General features: G+C 37.6%; 3 protein-coding genes across 12 annotated transcripts in view; 1 reads left to right on the plus strand and 2 right to left on the minus strand.

The window, feature by feature from the left end:
- The window catches only part of LOC149691713 (agrin-like), a 390,035-nt gene that overhangs the window by 298,583 nt on the left and 71,171 nt on the right, over positions 1–20,281 (minus strand). The window lies entirely within an intron of this gene.
- On the plus strand, positions 5,311–8,933 carry LOC149691720 (uncharacterized). Of its 4 annotated transcripts, none has more exons than XM_089869118.1 (6): positions 5,311–5,676; positions 5,741–5,882; positions 5,950–6,099; positions 6,163–8,199; positions 8,264–8,393; positions 8,459–8,933. In XM_089869118.1, exons 2-6 carry the CDS (start codon positions 5,853–5,855, stop codon positions 8,704–8,706), a joined length of 2,595 nt encoding a protein of 864 aa, XP_089725244.1. In that variant the 5' UTR covers positions 5,311–5,676; positions 5,741–5,852; the 3' UTR covers positions 8,707–8,933. The 4 variants fall into 4 exon arrangements, with proteins under 4 accessions (XP_089725244.1, XP_089725243.1, XP_089725242.1 ...); XM_089869117.1 differs by having other exon boundaries at positions 5,806–5,882; XM_089869116.1 differs by having other exon boundaries at positions 5,311–5,882; positions 8,449–8,933.
- Positions 8,697–10,622, minus strand: LOC149691721 (uncharacterized). 3 transcript variants are annotated; one of them, XM_089869123.1, is made up of 4 exons: positions 10,546–10,622; positions 10,206–10,460; positions 10,007–10,142; positions 8,697–9,937 (listed from the first exon to the last, which is right to left on the minus strand). In XM_089869123.1, exons 2-4 carry the CDS (start codon positions 10,443–10,445, stop codon positions 8,919–8,921), a joined length of 1,395 nt encoding a protein of 464 aa, XP_089725249.1. In that variant the 5' UTR covers positions 10,446–10,460; positions 10,546–10,622; the 3' UTR covers positions 8,697–8,918. The 3 variants fall into 3 exon arrangements, with proteins under 3 accessions (XP_089725249.1, XP_089725248.1, XP_089725250.1); XM_089869122.1 differs by having other exon boundaries at positions 10,518–10,622; XM_089869124.1 differs by having other exon boundaries at positions 10,206–10,346; positions 10,443–10,616.

Below are 20,281 nucleotides of genomic sequence, written 5' to 3' on the forward strand. Positions count from 1 at the left end.
AGTCCCATATGGCATGTGGCCTTACTATATGACTCTGGTTTTCAACTGCCAGAACGACTTAAGTCCATGAAATTTGAGTCACAACGATTTTCGTGATTTTAAAGAAGTTTCTAATGTAAAACCGACTTAAGCTTACGAAGCATCCTTGTGTCGACTAAATATATAAGAAATATACAGGGGGTTCATGAAAGGTCTATAAGAAATTAAGAGAGATCATGTTCTTTGTGAAATCAATTTCGAGTCAGACGAAAATGGGATAACTTCTATGACATTTTGACCCTAAGGGACACCGTTTTCAAGTTATGATTGGAGTGTTTTAACGATAACCCCTTAAATAAAATTAGAAATCATTGTCTTAATCAGTTTTTTAAATTAATTTAAGGGGGCATCCCTAAAATACTCAAATCTTGTATCAAAAGCGTTGGTTCATAGAAATTACATTTTCGACTCGATATCGTGCGTCCAAAGAACACACCTTTCAGAAGCCAACCTGCATCTAAGCCCTGCTCCCAGAACAACCCATATTTCCCTTGATAATAAGCCAATACCTTAACTGAAACCACCTAACGAACATTCTGTAGTCCTTCCAAACTTGGGAACACAGTCCAAAACGTGAACTTTTATGAATTTACTTGATTCGTGCAGTCAGTGACTTTAACCCTCTCTCTCTCACACACACACTCTCGCTCTCTCTTTTCTAAAAGGAGCTAAAGGAGTCAAATGAAATCGCCTCCTTGGAGGCAATATTGCCTGGTGCGGCTAAAATTGATGGCTCCTGTAAAATTCACAGAGCGACCTATAGGGCGCGACAGCTGCCGTATGGGGGTAGACCATGGGTACGGACGGAGTCAAGCCACAACTAAAAGGGTCCACTAAGGCAAAGGAGAGAGAGAGAAAGTCAAGCTTTTGGGGGGTTTCCCCCGGTACGTGTAGTAGCAGTAGCACCGGCTCGCAATGCATTGTGGGGAGAGAAAGTGCACGGCGCCTCTTTCGCGGATACACGATCCAGCTAGCCTTAACCCTAGGAAACTTACGACCATGGGCGTGTAAAGAGTTTTGGCGCCTTAAACCTCGCTCTAACGCTAGCTAGCGCGGTTGCCTGAACTACGAAAACCTGCAGGAAAGCTAGTCAATACGGCGTTATTGAAGATATAAGACTCTACCATCCCGTATCTACTAAGGAATGCCACGCTATTAATAGCTATATCCTCAGTTTGATTAACGTTTCAAGTCTTCAGCTCATGGTTAGCCCCAGCAGCCACGTGAATTCCAACTTCAAAGACGTGCCAGTGGTAATGTTACCTCAGGCGAATTAAGGTATAGCTATATAGGGGGCGTCTGAAGAACTATATTTTTAAGTAGTAGTGTTACTATTGTGGTTCCTGGAGTAGTGATTGGGTAATGTCACTTGACTCACTGTAAACGTGGAACGATTCGGCGGATAGGTTCAACGGAACTACCGATGACCATGTTCCATTGCACTGATAAGGCTACGAAGTACACGTATGCCCAGTATAGATATCTATTTGATGGAACTTAGACAAGTTTGATGTGGGCCCCGTTCCTACATAACTAATTGTACATGCCTTTAACGTATGGACAAAGGCGAGAAAATGGCCTGTTAACCACCAATATGGCGTGACGTATTGTTTAAGCGTATATCTTTGGTTGCGTAAAGAATTTCCACTCAAATGATTTAAATTACCATCTGCGGTTAGACACTTTATCATAATTCGTAGGTTAATTCTTGTTGGTAAAACAAGTTAATTTTAATCACTGAAACGTAAGGTGCACTTTTTAAGAATTCATCATGGATACTAGTCCGTTTATTGTCCGTATTGTACTATAAGAGTGAAATAAATCAAGGTTGGATCGTGTCGCGAGCGCCCTTTGGCTAAGCTAGCTCCCTCTCGCGGCTATGGCCTTCTCTTCCAATCTCCCGTTTTCTTAGTGGAATCGGGATTTTCCTTGCAGGCCTTTACTTCCTTGTTATACGGCTAACCACACGCCAAGGGCAAGAACACACCTCAATATTATTATTTCCCCTTGACCGTTCACCTCTTCCGCCCAAGCTTCTTTCGTCCGAACGGTAGTATCACCCTAGACTACACACACACTTCTTTTTTTAAAGGTTGCAGCGTGACCAGCCGGTTACCTTATACTTACTTTCCTTAAGCCTAAACGTCCCCTTCCTTCCAACCTCCCCTCTCGAGCGCTTCCACCGTTTTCGATATATATATTTTTCTTCCTTTTTCCTTCCCAACAAATATTTTCGATATTCGAGGATATTAGTTTCATAATATCACGCGAGAAAGTGGGAGGAAATAGGAGAGGAAGAGGAAGTGAGAGAGAGAGAGAGAGAGAGAGAGAGAGAGAGAGAGAGAGAGAGAGAGAGAGAAGAAAAGAATCCCCTAACTTCGATTTCAAACTTTCCTGAGATGTATTAAAAATTGGGCCATTTTTGGGTTTAAACATTTTAAGAGTATTGTGTGATTTTTTATTGTGGACGTATATAGAAACTTAACAATATCAGGGAGGAGTATAGAAAAGGAGTTGAATTGCACACAGGCAAACTCTCCCACAACTAGTGAAAGAGAAAACATGGTTAAGGCTTATCACGTTGTAACAGTATTTTATGGACGCTCCCCCTTTCCTAACCTGGCTGGCTGGTTTTAAAAATTCTACCCATGACGTCAATGATGACGTCGACGAAAAACCCGAACAACGTAAACATCGTGAAGATGGACCCTCGAGTGGTCCACGTGTTTGTGCGCGAAAGAGAAACGCGCTCGCGCTATAAAAAGGGTCCCCGACCTTTGTTAACTCTCTCTCTCTGACTTTCACCTTGGTCCTACCTGGTCGACTTTCTGTCGCTGCAGCCCTCGGGCTCGACGCCCTCGGGCGTGGACCCTTCGGGGCCACGCCGCGGTTTATATCGTGAAGTCCCCGGACTTAAACTTAACAACGCGCCGGTTACCTGGACGATCTACAATTTCGCGCCGGACGCTTTTGTGCGGGTTTCAACTCATCAATTCATTCGTAAATATAAACTCGATAAACTATTTTAATTTAAATTAAACCCAGCCAGGGTTACTATATTATTTTTATTTAAATCATTAAAACTATTATTATTTTTATCTTATTTCAATGACGACAGTTTAATATGTTTTAAAAGCAGTAAGCTTTATTTTATTATTATTATTTTCAAATATTTCCCCTAGACATTAATACGAACCAATTTAATAAAGTTTCAATATCTTAAGTTCATACTTATTTAAGTTATCTATGATCAATTACTTCTTACAATTATTTCTAAAAAACTGTCTCATTTTGGGGGTCCCTGTCCTGAATCGTTTCCCTAGAACCACTCGCACTATTTAAACTTGTTATTAAGGCTATGTGCCCATGATTAGTAATTTTCTTTGTTTAAGTCCTTTAGTTAAAAATGGACGATTTTTTTTTTTAATATATTGGTTGCAATATGGCCATAAGTTATTTAGTTGCAATTTTTATGATCCCTAGTTTTTGAGGTAAAATATGCCTAAATGTATTGTTAAAAGGGTTCTAGTAAGGCAGAACTCATTTCTGTTTTTAGATTTAAATTAATCACGCTAGTAAAAATGTTTTTAGTTAATGTTCACATTAATATTAATTGTGTTAAATTTTCTTTATGTTATTTAAAGTTCGATTTTTTTTTGAAATAACGTTTTTTAGTGTTGGTCACGCTCTCCTCAGTTAACGTATTTTGCTCGTTGAGATTTGAATACCCTAATTTTTGGTCGAGGAAAGGGCTATTTTATTTTGTTAGAAAGGGGGCATGAATAAATTAGTCACCAGTACCGCCAGAGAAAATGGTTAGGCCTAGCTAGCCGCTCAACGAGGTTCAAAATTTTCCATACAATTATTTTTCCAAGTTCAGTACCACCCGGAGTTAGGTTTTATAGAGTGATGGTGGACGCATTGTCACCCTAAGCCGTTGAACTCAACTCGCCCGCTGGTCGGTGCGAGGAAGGGTTTTTCCATTCGGTTCCTAAATTTGTTTTTCTTGGTGTTTGCCGAATTTTTTTTTTTTTAGATGTCCATAATATGGAGTTTTCTAAGTTAAATTATTTTGTAATTTTTAGTTAGCCTCTGACCAGCCCGTTTAGTTATTTCACCTTTAGCAATATAATTTTCAATGGCTATAATTCCAGTTAAAATTTTTAGTTTTTCCCCTGATGGTTATTCACTATATAATTGTTCTGACCTCAAGCTTTTATCTCAGGAGCGTGTATACCTCTGTACAGACCCATCGCAGTAGGCAGGCATAGATATGATAATCAAAAATTTGGGTTAAATAATTTTTTTTGTTCTAGAGTACTTTAAGTAGTAACCTCTTAGTGTTTATTTATTTGTCAGGGTTAAATATTAGGCACTGCTTTAGTCTAAACGAGCATCCCACTATTTCCCTTAATTTTTCCGCCTGTGCCAACACGGGTTGTGAGTTTGTTTTTGTTTTTGATCCTAAGTTAATAATTGAAGCCCGTTATTATGCGTGACCACCTCTTTAACGTTGGCCAAGTTACTTAGAGATATATTTGTTTTCAATTGGCCATTGAATAACTTTTGGGTAGGGAACCCACATGTTTTTTGTTTAGAGGAGGGACCTCTAGTATATTTTAAACCTTGGTGTATTAGGTTATGTTTTGAATATATAGTCCGCGTGTAAACCGACTGTATTTATTTTGTCCTAGAGGAGGGACCTCTATTGTAGTTTAAGCCTTGGAGTCTTAGGTTAACTCTTATGATTTGGATATATAGTCTGCGTGTATACCTGACTGTATTTAGCTAGCTTTGTAATATTTTTGTAAATTTTTGAGTTTTATTTATAGTACTTATTAATGTCCAAACGACTACATTACTATTAATTTTTTTCTCATTGACCACAAATTGAGTTTTTTTTTTGTTTCATTATGCCAAACGCTGATGTTTAACTGTTTTATTATTTATTGCCCCAGTTTTGCCGTTGTCTTTTCTTTTTGTTTTTGCTGTAACAACCTCATGTTTTGCATATATTTTGTTTTGTCTCAGTCATGTTTTTCTGTATTGTTCTCGAACGAGGACGTTCGAAATTAAGTGGGGAAGAGTGTAACAGTATTTTATGGACGCTCCCCCTTTCCTAACCTGGCTGGCTGGTTTTAAAAATTCTACCCATGACGTCAATGATGACGTCGACGAAAAACCCGAACAACGTAAACATCGTGAAGATGGACCCTCGAGTGGTCCACGTGTTTGTGCGCGAAAGAGAAACGCGCTCGCGCTATACAGGGAGGAGGAAGGGAGTGGCGGGCTAATGCTATAAAAGCCGGCGTTTAGTGGCCCCAGAGAGAGAAATTGTAGTACAGTTTCTTGGTTACCGCGCCTGCGCGGCGTCGATGACGTAGTTTGAAATTTGAATCGGCAATATTTTGTCTTCTGCTCTCCCATCCGATATGTGCCAGTGCCAAGCCAACTTAGCCAAGTCTTAAAGTTTTTTCTCTAATTTATTAAACTTTTAACTGGTTTTAGCAAAGTTTTAGGAATAATTCGAATAGTTCTAACTAATTGATAACTAATGAACAATAATGCCAGCAAAAAACTGTTCTTATAATGGTTGTAGAAACCATTCTAGATATGCCCACAAGAAATATATGGCTGGTATCAAATTTTTTCGTTTTCCAAAACCTAAAAGAGAATCTAATAAGTGTACTCGGTGGGTTAGAGCATGTGGTAGGCCAGATTTCTTAACTTCAGAAAGAGTATCGAAAGGGCTTTATGTTTGTTCAGAACATTTTGTCGGGGGGGAAGGTCCAACAGAAGAATACCCTGACCCAATGGCTTACAGTGAGACTGAATACATGATTGTAAGTATTTACTAAACACTTAAAGAACTTGTATAAATTATTGTAAATAAAATATATTAATCTATAGGATCCAAGAAAACAGCAGGACTGTTCCATAATAACAAATACTTCTTCCTCTCTCCTCTCTACTTCTTCCGAAGTTACAAACTGCGATATATCTTTGAATTCTCAACCACTTGAAACCAGGGACCTTCCTCTTGAAGCTGAACATCTAATTGTCAGTCTTGTGGATGCTTTTATCAAATACATTGACTAGTTTAAAATATTTAATTACATTTAGGATCCTAAACGAAGAAAGCTACATCACGAGAATCTTGATTCCTATGAGGTTAATAACCCCGATGGTTCGCTAAACATTTATCAATCATCACCATCGACGTCAAATCATATTGATGCAGATGTTCAAGGAAACACCACCATTTCACCAGAGCCAGTCCTCAGTATATCTTCAAAAATTGACTCTACTGAAATAAGCGGCTTGCAAGACCTTTTCACAAAATATTGGGAGTTCCAAATTAAGAAAGTTGCTGAACCCTTAAACTGGGCCGTTACAAGAACTTCAAATTCAAGATCACTGTTTGTATACAGTACTGACCGAATGACTGATATTGGCTGCCTAAGCGTCGAAGTTAATGAATATCTTAATATGCAAATTAAGGTTTACGGAGTTCTGATATCTGATGAACTCATTGGTCACAAGATTCCTAATACATTAGAGACATTAGAACAGTTGTGCGAACTTCTGAAATATCTAGACACCTTTAAACTATGCCCAGGGGTGTTTGAAAATAATTTAAAAGATTTTGATTTAAATTTAAAAAATGGCCAAGTGAATATATTTACCAAAGCATTGCATTCTACAAAGTGCGAGGGCCTTTTTAAAGGCTCCTCCATCTCAGACAGATGTAAAAATTGTATAATTTTGAGGAAATCACTGAATAAGAGACTAAAGAGAAGGTCCATGAAGAAAAATCCCAAAGTATTTAGACTGATGTCTAAAAAGGCACAGCATGCCGAGTTTAGAAAGAAAAAAGATGAAATTAAGAATTTGAAGAAAGAAATCCGGAAACTTCGCCGTAAAGCTGAACTATTTCTAAGCACCGAAAGATCTGATATTTTCGACCAAATAATTGATGACAATCCATTTTGTAGTAAAGAAAATTTCCTTTTAATTTTAATGAAGCAGCAAATGGAACTTCTGAAAAAGGGGAAAAAAACACCGAAGAAATGGCATCCAGCAATTATAAAATGGTGTTCATATCTAAAAGCTAAATCTCATTGTGCATATGAAGCATTTCGCCAGGTTGTACCACTACCAGCACCTAGGACTCTTTTCGTATATAACTCTGTACTAACTGCAGAAAGTGGCTTTACACAAGATGCGATAAAGGAAATGAAACAAAGGATCGATTTAAACTCGCTGGAAGAACATCAGAAATATTTTTCACTTATCGTAGATGAGATGAAAATTAAAGAAGATCTTGTTTATCGAGCTAAAACGGGTGAATTTGTTGGATTTACACACTTAAATGATGCTGGAAATAAATTGAAAGCCGAAGAACAGAAAAAAACAGGAGGAAATTCTTCAGAACTTTCAATAGCTTCTCACGTTATGACCTTAATGGTTTATGGGTTGACTACCAAATTTAAACATATTCTGGCTTACTTTCCTTGCAAGGAAATGAAAGCCGAGGAGCTACACTCTATCATGGATGAAGCGATCGAGCGATTGGAAAACAATGGTTTCAAAGTTCTAACTGTTGTCTGTGACAAATCATCAATTAATCAAAAGTATATAAAGCTAAGTACAGAGTCAGAAGATTCAGATAGAGAAAGCCAAAACTATAAAGCCAAAAATCTTTATGCTCCTCTAAGTGACCCAAGAGATATATTCTATATTTCTGATCCACCTCACCTTATAAAAACAACACGAAATTGCTTGTTTCATAGTGGGTTTGGCAGCAGTGCCCGGCTTTTAACAAAAAATGGAAAACATTTGTTATGGGCCCATATTGAAGAAATGTTCTTAAAAGATACTTCATCCGCTCTGAGGCTTTGTCCAAAGCTAACTCTGGATCACATTGAACTTGGATCTTTCTACGCCATGAGAGTCAAATTAGCATCTCAAATACTTAGCGCAACTGCAGCTGCAGCCGTTGAAAAATTAGTTGGAGAGAAAGCATCGGAAACTGTAGTTTTCCTCAGAATATTCAACCGATTTTTCGACATACTTAATTCTAGAAATGTAGCACAGGGGACACGAACTAGAAATCCGGATATTGAACCATTTACTTCTATTAATGACTGGCGCTTTAAGGTATGAATTAAATAATATATGACAATGCTTTAAATAATAATATTTAAAATTTCCTTGCAAATAGTGGTTGGAAGAAGACTTTTTAGGATATCTTAAAGAATGGAAAGATGAAGCGGAGAAGGCTGATGTTGCTCCTGAAGAACAAAAGAAAATGCAACTTAGCAGAGAAACATTAGCTGGAATTTACGCAACAGGTACTACGTCATATTGAATTCAATAAAATTTATTTATAAGTGTTAATAATACTAGTCCTCCTTAGTTCACTCAGTGATTGGAGCAACCAAATTTCTTTTGACCAAAGGAGCACCATTCGTGTTAACAGGAAACTTCAATCAAGATCCCTTAGAACAACATTTTGGAATGCATCGACGTTCAAGCGGATGTAACCAAAACCCAGATTTATCCCACATAGGATTTAATGAAAGAAAGTTCAAAATAATGAAACCCTTAATTAACCAAACTACAAGGGGTAATACGACTAAATACAGACCAACTAGTTCAATTTAAAATTTATTACTTTCTGAAAGTCATATTCATGACTAAATTGTTTCTACAAAAATGTACTTGAAAGTTAGGAGTACAGTATTTATAAGTAGTATATTCAAATCACAAATGTATCACTAGTATTTTCATATCACAAATGTATCCCTAGTATTTCATATCACAAATGTATCACTAGTATTTCATATCACAAATTTAAATTTGAAACTAAAATAAAATTATTTGTTTTCAGCCTTGCAGTAGCATTTGACTTTGCATGTACAAGATAAACTTTCTTTCAGTAACCTTCGCAGCCCTTTTTTCTTCGCCAAAGCTAAGCGCTGGGTCTCGTCTAATTTTATTTTAGTGTAGTTTCTCAAAGCAGATCCACGACAATTGATGTATGTGTCAAAAACCAAGGACATAGCCTTTTCCCTATGCTCTACATTTTCATTTCCCCATACATCATACCAAAAGTTTATAACATCGGTTTCTTTAAGCCTTGCTAAAACCATAGCTTTCTGGCTCTTAGTTTCAGAAGCATCCTGCGATAAGTTGATTTTATTTACATTTTGATAAAATGGTTTTGTAAATTGGTCCAGCATTTTAAATAATCTAAAGCCTTTCGTAGTTAAAGATAAAAGACCACCCCTACTAATCAAAGTTGTCCACTCTGTGAAGGTTTTTTGGATGGATCCAGAATCTTTTGCTATACAATTTTCAAATAAAACCAATATTGCTGGCTCCTCATAGCGATTAGCAATTTTTCGCATTGTATAGCCACCAATGTGATGTATAATTTGGTCTTCTTTGTCCTTAATTTCTTTAAGAGACATGGCAGGGTGTTCTGGGACTTTCAAATTGGTATCGACAAAATCCGGCTTCAAGGAAACCCATTGCGTTAAAATATTGTTCATGAATCTTCTAAGCCAATTGAAAACCACTTTTTCCTGGATTTCTGAACTCAATTTCTTAAACGTTTCAAAATTTAAGAAAAGTGTAATCAGTTTCGAAATTAGATGACTATTTTCCCTAAGTTGTCTGGCGTGTATAATGAAGCTGCCCTTGTCTTTGATATTTTTGGAACTCAGGGTGGTTAGGATCACAATAATATCTGGGCTTAAGTATAGTTTATTTGGATTTAAGCTTTCAAGAAATTCTTTAACATTTTCGCCTTCCAGATCCACGTCTTTCATGTCAGTGCATGTTTTATCAAGCAGGGTTTTTTCGTTCGTAGCGAAAAAATCAGCGTTGAAATCTTAAAAGGGTTAGTATGTTAATTTTGATTAATTTGAAAGAAAAATTCAACATTATCAAGCTTATATACCTGCTGAGGTAAAGTTCTTCGCGAAATATAGCTGTGGTCTAACAGACTTTTGAATAGTAACGGAAGATGGTGGTTGTGGTGGTTCATTTTTTGAAATTGATAAATCAATTGGCGTATTTTCATCATTATAATCTGGCTATTATTTGGATTTCGGAAGAATTAGAACGCAATAAATAATAAAAATATTAAATTTACTTACCTTGGCATTAAGGTATCCTTTTATGGGGTTTGAATCTGATCCCAAAAAGTGTCTGGAGCATACATAGTGTCTTTGATTTATAGTGGCGAGGGTTAATTTAGGATTACCACAAGCCTCTATCCATTTGAGACATAGTTCTTTCTTTGATTTTGGTTTCGGAAAATTAAAAAATCTAATATCTTTTTCATACTTTGAATGGGTTTTACAGAGATAATAACAACACTTTTTATAATTCACCATTCTATCGCTCTAGGCCTAAATCCAAAATCAAAACATTAGCAGACGCTCGAACTTCACAGCTGAAATTCTGACTTGCGCAGTGCCAGATTTAGTGTACTACTTTTAGCCTCTCCTTCGATCCAAAATTGGGGTACCCCGTGCCTATACTAGCCGCCTATCCCTCTCTGGTCCCTGCGCTATAAAAAGGGTCCCCGACCTTTGTTAACTCTCTCTCTCTGACTTTCACCTTGGTCCTACCTGGTCGACTTTCTGTCGCTGCAGCCCTCGGGCTCGACGCCCTCGGGCGTGGACCCTTCGGGGCCACGCCGCGGTTTATATCGTGAAGTCCCCGGACTTAAACTTAACAACGCGCCGGTTACCTGGACGATCTACAATTTCGCGCCGGACGCTTTTGTGCGGGTTTCAACTCATCAATTCATTCGTAAATATAAACTCGATAAACTATTTTAATTTAAATTAAACCCAGCCAGGGTTACTATATTATTTTTATTTAAATCATTAAAACTATTATTATTTTTATCTTATTTCAATGACGACAGTTTAATATGTTTTAAAAGCAGTAAGCTTTATTTTATTATTATTATTTTCAAATATTTCCCCTAGACATTAATCGCGCACAAACACGTGGACCACTCGAGGGTCCATCTTCACGATGTTTACGTTGTTCGGGTTTTTCGTCGACGTCATCATTGACGTCATGGGTAGAATTTTTAAAACCAGCCAGCCAGGTTAGGAAAGGGGGAGCGTCCATAAAATACTGTTACAACGTGACGTGACACGTGGATCAGAGTTCCAGCAAACTCGCGCCACAAACTGCCATCTCGTGAGAATCTTGATTTTTTTTTTTTTTTTGAAATTAGTAAATTTTGTGTTGGAGAGAGGGCGCAAATTAGCAGCTCAACATCCAAACAGTAGCCCTTGTGACAAGAAGGAACCAATTTAACCCCCCTTTCTCCTACTGTGGGAGGAATCTAGGCTCGTGGTTTAGAATTAGAACCCAATCTCACCCAAAAATACATCTCCTTTTCATCTATTCTCTCACAATATTAATTCATTAATAAACTTTGCAAATTCTCATATATTACTTTTCAGAGGAAGTTCAAAGATTATTTTCTTCAGTTTTAATCATGGAATATTGGATGAAATTTAGGTAATGGACCAATTACTCCCATATAATGATAAACATATCACCTATCTCTCCCAAACTTGCAGAAAATCAGAAACCAATCGTAAAATCCATGTAAGCAATCAACTAATGGTGTATCCCGTAAAATTTGAGACTAAACTAAATGCCAACTGAAATTAATAAGCATTGATTAGTTAAACTAATCAACTAATAGCCTAAATATTGGACAATATAATCGAGACTAGACTTATACGAATATGTATACGGCGTGTTCAATTTAAAGAACAATCCTCAATATTAATCGAATTCTAATAACTTGACTGTCTACTAATTCGAGCTTGGAATGCGGTTGCCGTTACGATTTTAAAATAACTAAGAGGGTGACAGTTTTAATCGTGGATTTTAATATAAAGCATAAAGGGGATAAGAAAAAGGTATTTTAGTCGATTCAAAAATCAGCGCACCGTAAGAAGTAATAAGGTGCATCAAGGTCGTTCACAATCTAGAGGTATAGGCAAGCCAGAGGGGAAGTAAGTGGTGTATATTTCCCTGAGGTTCACTGTGTTCTGGTCGCAAAACAATTACTTCAGGCCCTCTTCAAGCAAAGCCCCTTCAGACTAAAATCTTCCGTTCACCTCGCGGTGAAGTCGCTATGCTCGCTTAATACTAGATCACGTGTCAACGACTATACGTAAAAGATTCTTGGCGGGTTTAGTTTGAAAATTATTATCAATTTCGTCGGGCTGTGAGTGTCCAGATGGCACCACTTCGTTAGCGTGCCATTTTTTAAGCCATAGCTCACTCGATCATGCCTTACTGACGCGTGATCAAGTAAGCTGCTACACATTAGCAGACGATATTTGATGAAAAGTTTTAGGATTCTTGGCGTGGTATTTGATTGTCATTTTGGATGTTCGGCTATTTTAATATTCACAAGTCTTGGCTCAAAAATAACAATATATATGACGTATTTTAAGTCGTCTGCTTAAACGTCTGTAACGTATTGACGCGACCGACGGTAGAGTAAGATTTTAGTCTATAGTCTGAATGGGACCTTAGTCTTACAAAGTCCATGCTTTAATCGAGGTGGCCGACGCGGTCTTGTAATAGAATCCATTAAAGATTGGAAGGAGGATGGGGGGGGGGCGTTATGGAAGGGAGAGCGGGGGGAGTCGCATAAATGTTTGGGGCGGCATCTGGTGGGTGATAAAACGGCGGGGATCGAGCTAGCTACACGTATCTTTCTTTGATTTAATCGATGATGTAAGAGAGGCTATCCAAACCCCAACTGAATCCTTTCCATTCTCCCTACCCTACTCGTCAAAGACAGATAATTCCGGGCGATCCCTTTATGGCCCCCAACCCGATCCAACCCTCATTATATTTTTAATATTAAGACAGCTACGCATTCCTTATATCATCATTTTAAAGATAAAGTAATTCTTTCTAGTTCTCATCATCTATCCTTGAACCTTTCGCTAATATTTATAAATTAATTGTTATAAATAATACACTTAATTTTATACATAAGCGTGACCCACGGGCATACCAGAGATTGTTTACTATAGTCATAAGTTTATAAGATATGTTCCTTCCATAAGTTTGACAATACCTATACTTCGTTATGTTACTGAAAGACTTACAGCTCGAGCTAGTTCTAGCAAAACTACAAGCGAGAATTTTAGTCCTACACTCGGTTAGTTAGTTTGCAGCACTTCCATCTAGGTCCTATTTAGTCCGTATACTAAGCCTTTGACAGCGTCAAAACCAGGCGTCGCTTTACCTCGAATCTATGACCTACTTCAATCACTTAGCTCCAGTTTGTAACCATGCAGTGACAAACTTATGGAGGAACATATCTTATGAACTTATGATATAGTGTAATGAACTGGCATGCACTCTAGTTAAATTAAAAGTAACATTAATTCTATTCCCACAGAGTGAATTTAAAATTGAACAAAAAGAAAATCCAAAACATTTATGAAGTTTTAAAAGGTAAAACATAATTTTGCTATTTAGTATTATTAAAAACACGATCATTAAAAAATGGCGCGAAATTAATTATTGCGTGTTGGCGTTAGAAATAAAAACGAAGGTAACAAGTCTTTAAGAAGTTCCTAATCCCTTAAGAAATATTTTTGGGATTAAGAAAAAACCACGGTGGTATAAAATCCCTAATTATTTTTGGAGGGTGTCTTGGGTATTCCCATACACAACATAGAGAGAGAGACGTTTTATATCACTGAAAGTCAATTAAAAGAAGGATTTAGAAAAGGGTTACGTTTTCAATCGTACCATAAGAAAGGTTAAAAAAAATACCTCAAGAGAACCACGAGGTGAGGAAAGTAAGAACGAATAGTACGAAAAAAGGAGGTTTGGGAATGGGCTAATAAAGAACCAAAGGACGAGATTTTAGCTAGCGCTGTTGAGAAATACAGCCACGAGCGCACTCAAAGAATGCTAAAACTTTTCATATATATCGTCTGCTAAAGCGTAGCAGCTCACTCGATCACGCGTCAGTAAGACATGACCAGTTGAGCTATGGCTAAAGAAAAGGCGTGTGCCATCTCGCCACTAACTGCCCAACGAAATTGAAAAATTTCAAACTAAACCCGCGAGGTTATATGGAGTAGAAATCTCCATTCCCATAACGAAGCCTTTGTACCCCCATCTACCGCAATGGCAACCAAGCCCTCCCAGCATCCTCCCTAAGTGGCGTCTTAGTAGGGTCGTACCTTGTACGAAAACGTATGCAATGCCCCCTGTGTTTTAAAAATAGAAGCTAATTAACTAGCTTAACTATTTTTAAATGGCACTAGATGGCAACACTTAAAAATCCCGGTAGAATTGCGCGCGAGGTATTGTGGGAGATTTCCATTGCCGGATCCTACCATCAACATTTCTACTCCATCTCACCTCACTCCTCCAAGCCTAGAGAGACGAAAGAAGCCAGCATCTAACCTTTACGAGAGTCATATCCCCTCGTTTATTGGCCCATGGCAGGGTTAGAACATATCTAATGCCAGAGAATTAACTTGATGCGTGTATTTGGAGTTCTGTATACCGCCCAAAAAATCGTCGAGGTCGAACGAGAAAGAGAGAGAGAAAATCGCTGATGTTTCAAAGTCGGCTTTTTCCTTTCGGCCCATTACTTTGGACCCCATCTAAAGCCAGGGTTTCTTTTTTTTTTAAGAAGAGGAGGTCAGGGAACGGAGGGTTCCCTTACTCTTCCACTCAAATAGCGCAGTCTCCCAGAATCGTAATTGGTGCCTCTTTCAACCGAACAACTTTTAAACCAAAGACGAAAAAGGGAACGCGGGTTACGTGTAGGAGCTTGTTTTTATACTTTTTCAAATAAAAAAATCTCGCCGACTAAAAAAAAATTGGACAGATTGGTCTAATGGAGAAGAATCGCTAGGCTTAAGTCGCGGATTTTTTTTTTTTACCCCTTTACTTCCAAATCCCATACTTCCAAGTTGGACACGGAGTTTTGGGGGACTTTTTTTTACGGAATACTGACGTCATATACCTAAGGTGGATTTAGGATGATATAAATGAAATCGTGACGTAATCCCCAAAAATAAACCACGAAATTTTGGTCAAGCAAGCCCGTGTTGTGTTCAATAACCTACAAAGGTTTAGAACCTTTTTCGGACGCTTCAAGGTTTAATTATAAAATACTTTAATTTAAAGAGTTGTTTGTAAATATAATCAAAAGTGAGGATTTATATACTGGGTGTTCATTAAAGGTCTGTCAACAATTAGTGAGGTTTCAAGTCGAAAAATGTTTTCTGGCATTTTACTGATTTTTACCGAGGTTAATTTAAAGATTTATCAGTTGATAATTAATCTAGGCCTATATCAGTTTCTTGTATTTAATAATCGGTTAAAATCTACATCATCTCCAGTAAAACTTCGATATCGGTATCGACATCGGTAAATTCACGATATCTCTGCAAATAACTAGAAAAATATTCGCATCTATCGCATTCAAAGGCAAAGCTACCTTACAGGCTGAAAAAACCCCATAGATTTTACATTGAACGCCTGTAAAAATGTTTCACCCGCTGTACATCAACGCAAAACGATAAGCTAACCACCAGGCTCAATACTTAAACTCTGCTCTAGATAAACTTTATTTATTTTTTCTTTAGACCTAACCCTTTTCGTCTCTTAAAAAAAGGAAAAAAGGGTCCAGACAAGAATTCTTATAGTTTCTTATGTGATGATTCGTGAGAAGGAAAACGACATTGGCAGTCGTAAACTGGGTAAAGCAACGAGTCTAAGACATTCTCCTTTTATAGCATTTTTTGCGGAACGAAATGTCAAAAACATTTGTCGGTTTGCTTAACGGCCTAGTCAATTCACTCAAAAATATAAAAACCCCATCACCCTACCCCTTAAATTCTGACTGTTTTCTCTCTCTCTTAGAGTTTATACTAGTAATAAAGCTAGGCTACCTGATTTGAGGAGGAGACCTGTACCTCTCTTATTTCACTCTTATCCATATGTTTTTTGCAGTCGGTTATAAAGATCCCTATTATGGAGGAAAAAGGTAGACAAAACCCATTTTGATTTTCCGCTGAATTGGTTAGGGTTAGAGAAATGTTGTTGTATTTTTTTTTTACCCTTTTATTTTAGGGAGGTTGCTTTTAAGGGAGGAATATATCTTGTAAACAGCGGGAAATCTGCTCGTGATACTTGTCAAATAAGAGTAAAGAAAACAAAAATAGGGATGTCGGGATTTCAAGATTTCAAGATTTTAAATTTTATAGTGTTTTATACAGGGTTGCCACAGATTCAAATTCCATGAGTTTCCTGCAGGTTTTCCCTGATATTTTTTTACAATTTTCCCTGACTTTTTGAGGCCCAATTGTCATTGTCCTAAATATAACTAAACAATTACCTTTGAATAGCATTTTTTAATATTTAAACATTGTATCTGGTCAGGGAAAGATAAAATTTTAGAAGTAGGAATGGAGAACGGTTAGTATTTACTTCAGTCCGACTCATAGCCCAGTGAAGAGCCCCGCCCTTCAACACGTAACGAAAAGTTTAAATTATCTTATTGGCTCACTTAAACTACGTTTTGGTGACGTTGCTGACGGGACGGCGAAAAATACGTAATTTCTCTTTACCTCTGTCGCTATGACCCTACTCTTCTTTGGTACCCCTCCGTCCCGTGGAAGGGGGTCCAGGACTTTGACGCACACCCAGATTACTCTGTTCCCCGTTCCTACTTTTAAAATTAAATCTATCCCTGATCTGGTCAAAAGTGATCTCGCTAAACGGCGCGCGACCAAATGGAAGACGTGGGAGAGGTGATCTCGATTTACCAATAAAATACACAAAAGTAAAACACTTTCCAGAGCACTCCGAGAACGCTCCGAGCAGTCCAACAAGAGAGAGATTTTGGTTCGGAGTAGCAAGAAGCAAGCAACTACCAGTCTCAGATTTAGAAAGAGAGAGTAAAAAAAAATAACTCCGAAAATCACACCCATGGTCCCACGCAACCTCGCAGCAAGCACGTCAGTAAGTTTTGATTCATTTGCATATTTATGAGTTTCATAATGATATCAAAAAATCATCAGTTCTTCTCTCGCATAAGGCACGGGCATTCCTAAGAGTTAAGGCAGCATTACCAACATTAACTTTTTACTGAGACGGTACAGCGTAACCAAATGAGAAAAAAAAAAGAAATAATAATTTACAGAAAAAAACAGGAAAGCAAAGAACTTCAGAATCTATTCCTGGGGTAGGAATAAAAATAAGCTTAGGAATGAACTGGAAAAAAAAGGATGGAGGCAGGGAAGATGGCAAAAGAAAAAGAAGACGAAGAAGAAAAAATAGATAATTGACTTAAGGCAAGTCTCAAATATTAGATTAAGAAGAAATGAAGAATTGCCGCCCTATAGCTGAAGATATATACACCAAAAGTGGAACAGAGCATGATAAAGTTTACAAAAGGCGAAGAAATGTACACCGTAAAGGCCCTTTCAGACTTAAGAAAAATCTTACAATCACTTTGGTCAGCGAAGTTGTTTTGCTCGCTTAATTAGACACGTGTCAACCTACGACTATGCGTAAAAGATTCTTTGCGGGTTTAGTTTGAAAATTATTATCAATTTCGTCGGGTTAGTGCTAACGAGATGGCACTACCATCTCGTTAGCGCCTTTTCTTTAGCCATAGCTCACTCAGTCATGCCTTACTAACACGTGATCGATTAACCTACTACGCTTTAGCAGACTATATATGGTGAAAGGTTTAAGGATTCTTAATTGGCGCTGTATTTGTAATTTTGGATAAATTTGGCTATTTTAGAATTAAAAAGTCTTAATTGGGTTCAAAATCACCCATATACGCAACGACTCGTTTTAAAGTCGTCTGCTGTGGCATCTGAACAGAGAAATGAACGTACCGAAACGAAATTAGTCTGAAGGGCCTTTAGCCATACAGATTCGCCGTATTTATATAATTTTATTTTTACTATATCCCATATAAAAACCAAAAATACAAAGTTACTCATTTTCTTAAACACTATTAAACCCTAAATTTTATCGTAAAACATTCGCATCGAATTTCTTCCGGAATTAAAATTTAATTACTATCAAACGGAATCGGCCACTCAAAGTTAAAGAAACAAAGAATTATTTATAACCACACCAATGAAACTTCCAAGTACCTAAAATAAGTTTAAAATGAAAAGCTTTCCTAATATTTACATTAAAATAACCTGACCTCATTTTTGGCGGATCCCCGACGCTATAAAGCTTTTAATTTGGTATAGAAAAATGACGACGAAGAACTCGTAAATGTCCATTCAGACGTTTCCGACGGTCGCCTCGATAATTTCGTTTTGCTCAAGTACGTTCATTTCCCTGTTCAGACGTTAAAGCAGACGGCTTTTAACGAGTCGCGACGCATATATGGGTGATAACCCAAGACTTTTGAATACTAAAACAGTCGAACATCCAAAATGATTAACAAATACAGCGAAAATAATCCTAAACTTTTCATAAATCATCTTCTAAAGCGTGGCTCACTCGATCACGCGTCAGTAAGGCAGGGATGATCGAGTGTGCTATGACTAAAGAAAAGGCGAGCGCTAACGACGTGGTATCCATCTCAACACAAACTGTATGCCCGACAAAACTGAAAACTTTCAAACTAAACCCGTCCACAAATCTTTTACGTAGTCCTTGACACGTGTCTAATTAAGCGAGTAAAGCGACTTCAGCAACATGAACGTACGATTTTAGTCTACAGTCTGAGTGGGCCTTAACATCTCTAGAGAAGGATAAAAATTTCCGGGGAAATTCTATATACAAATACTCGACGCAAAAGGACTTTTCCAGTAAACATTATACATTTAAATTTAAACCTGTTAGCCTTAGGAGTGTATTTGTTTGTGTGTAAAGGGGTTTCCCCCTTTTAAATAGCGCTATTTCAAAAATAGCTCGTGAATCCCGCTAGCGTTTTTAAATTAAATAGAGAGCATCAAGGCTTCCCACTTGTATTTAAAAATTTTAAATACAACTCATGTACTATACGATTCGGGAACATCACAAATTCATTCAAATCTTCCAAAAATATTGCTACAATTGTGATATCTAGTTTACTAGGGAGAAGGTATAAATTCGCCACTTTTCCTGCTCCAGTTCAAACGTAGGTCCGGAGTTGATCCTCGCATAAAAGAATTTCTCCGCACCCGTTTGGCGTCGAACCTTCCTGGTTTGAAGCGGGTGGGATAACCACTACACTGCAGACACATATACATGTGTGCATCGTTTGACTAAATCTTATTTGTAATTAAAACCAACTATAAAAAGAAAAAATATTTTCGGTATCTGAGTACGAACCATTAGACACGACTTCATCGGGCACTGACTGACCACTTCGGGTACTGATCCTGCTTGGGGTACTGACGACTTCGGACACTGACCATCTTCGAAGATTGATCTCTTCGGCACTGGCATTCAATGGCTCTACTAACTGAGCCATGATACACGGTGACGAATACTAATTGAGCTGAATTAGATGTGAATTTTCCCCATGGAGTAATAACAACGGGAGTGGTTTTTTTTAATTATAGTAGAAGCAACACCTTCAGAGCAAACTTACTCAAACCTCAGAAATTTCCCTTATTTTTTTCCCTGAATTTTACTTAAAAAATTTAGAATATTTTTTGCAAACTATTCATTTCCCTGAATTTTCCAGGTTTGTATGAACCCTGGTTTGCTTATAGGCAAATTATTCTTTCCCAAAAAGTAAACAATAAAAACTGAGGGAAAAATTCGGAAAAATCTCTTCCCTTGAACCTGTTTTTGAAAAATTCGAGCTTCAGCTTTTTCCTAGAAACAAAAAGCTTATTTACCGAGTAAACATTATACCGGTGGATAGCGGAAGAAAACGTTTTATCACCGCCGTGGCGAATTTCTCCATACATTATTCCCCTCCCCTTTTATGGTATCGAGCTAATGGTAGAATGAAGCTAGGAAGATGAGGGGGATCTTCTTTCATTAAGTCGGAAGTAATTTAAAAGAGGCTGTAAGCTTAATAAAGCGGATATATACTCCGGTACAACATGGATAGGGGAAAACCACCCGGCTATATACTCTACACCGAGTTTGATACACTTTAACCGTCCTTAACCGAAAAAGAGAAGAGACTCACGAGGATGGAGAGCAAATTTGGAATCAGCTGGGATCG

This window comes from Phalangium opilio, unplaced genomic scaffold (genome assembly GCF_054372755.1).
Source record: "Phalangium opilio isolate 3A_F unplaced genomic scaffold, DU_Popi_V2 ptg000025l_1, whole genome shotgun sequence".
Taxonomy (NCBI): Eukaryota; Metazoa; Arthropoda; class Arachnida; order Opiliones; family Phalangiidae; genus Phalangium; species Phalangium opilio.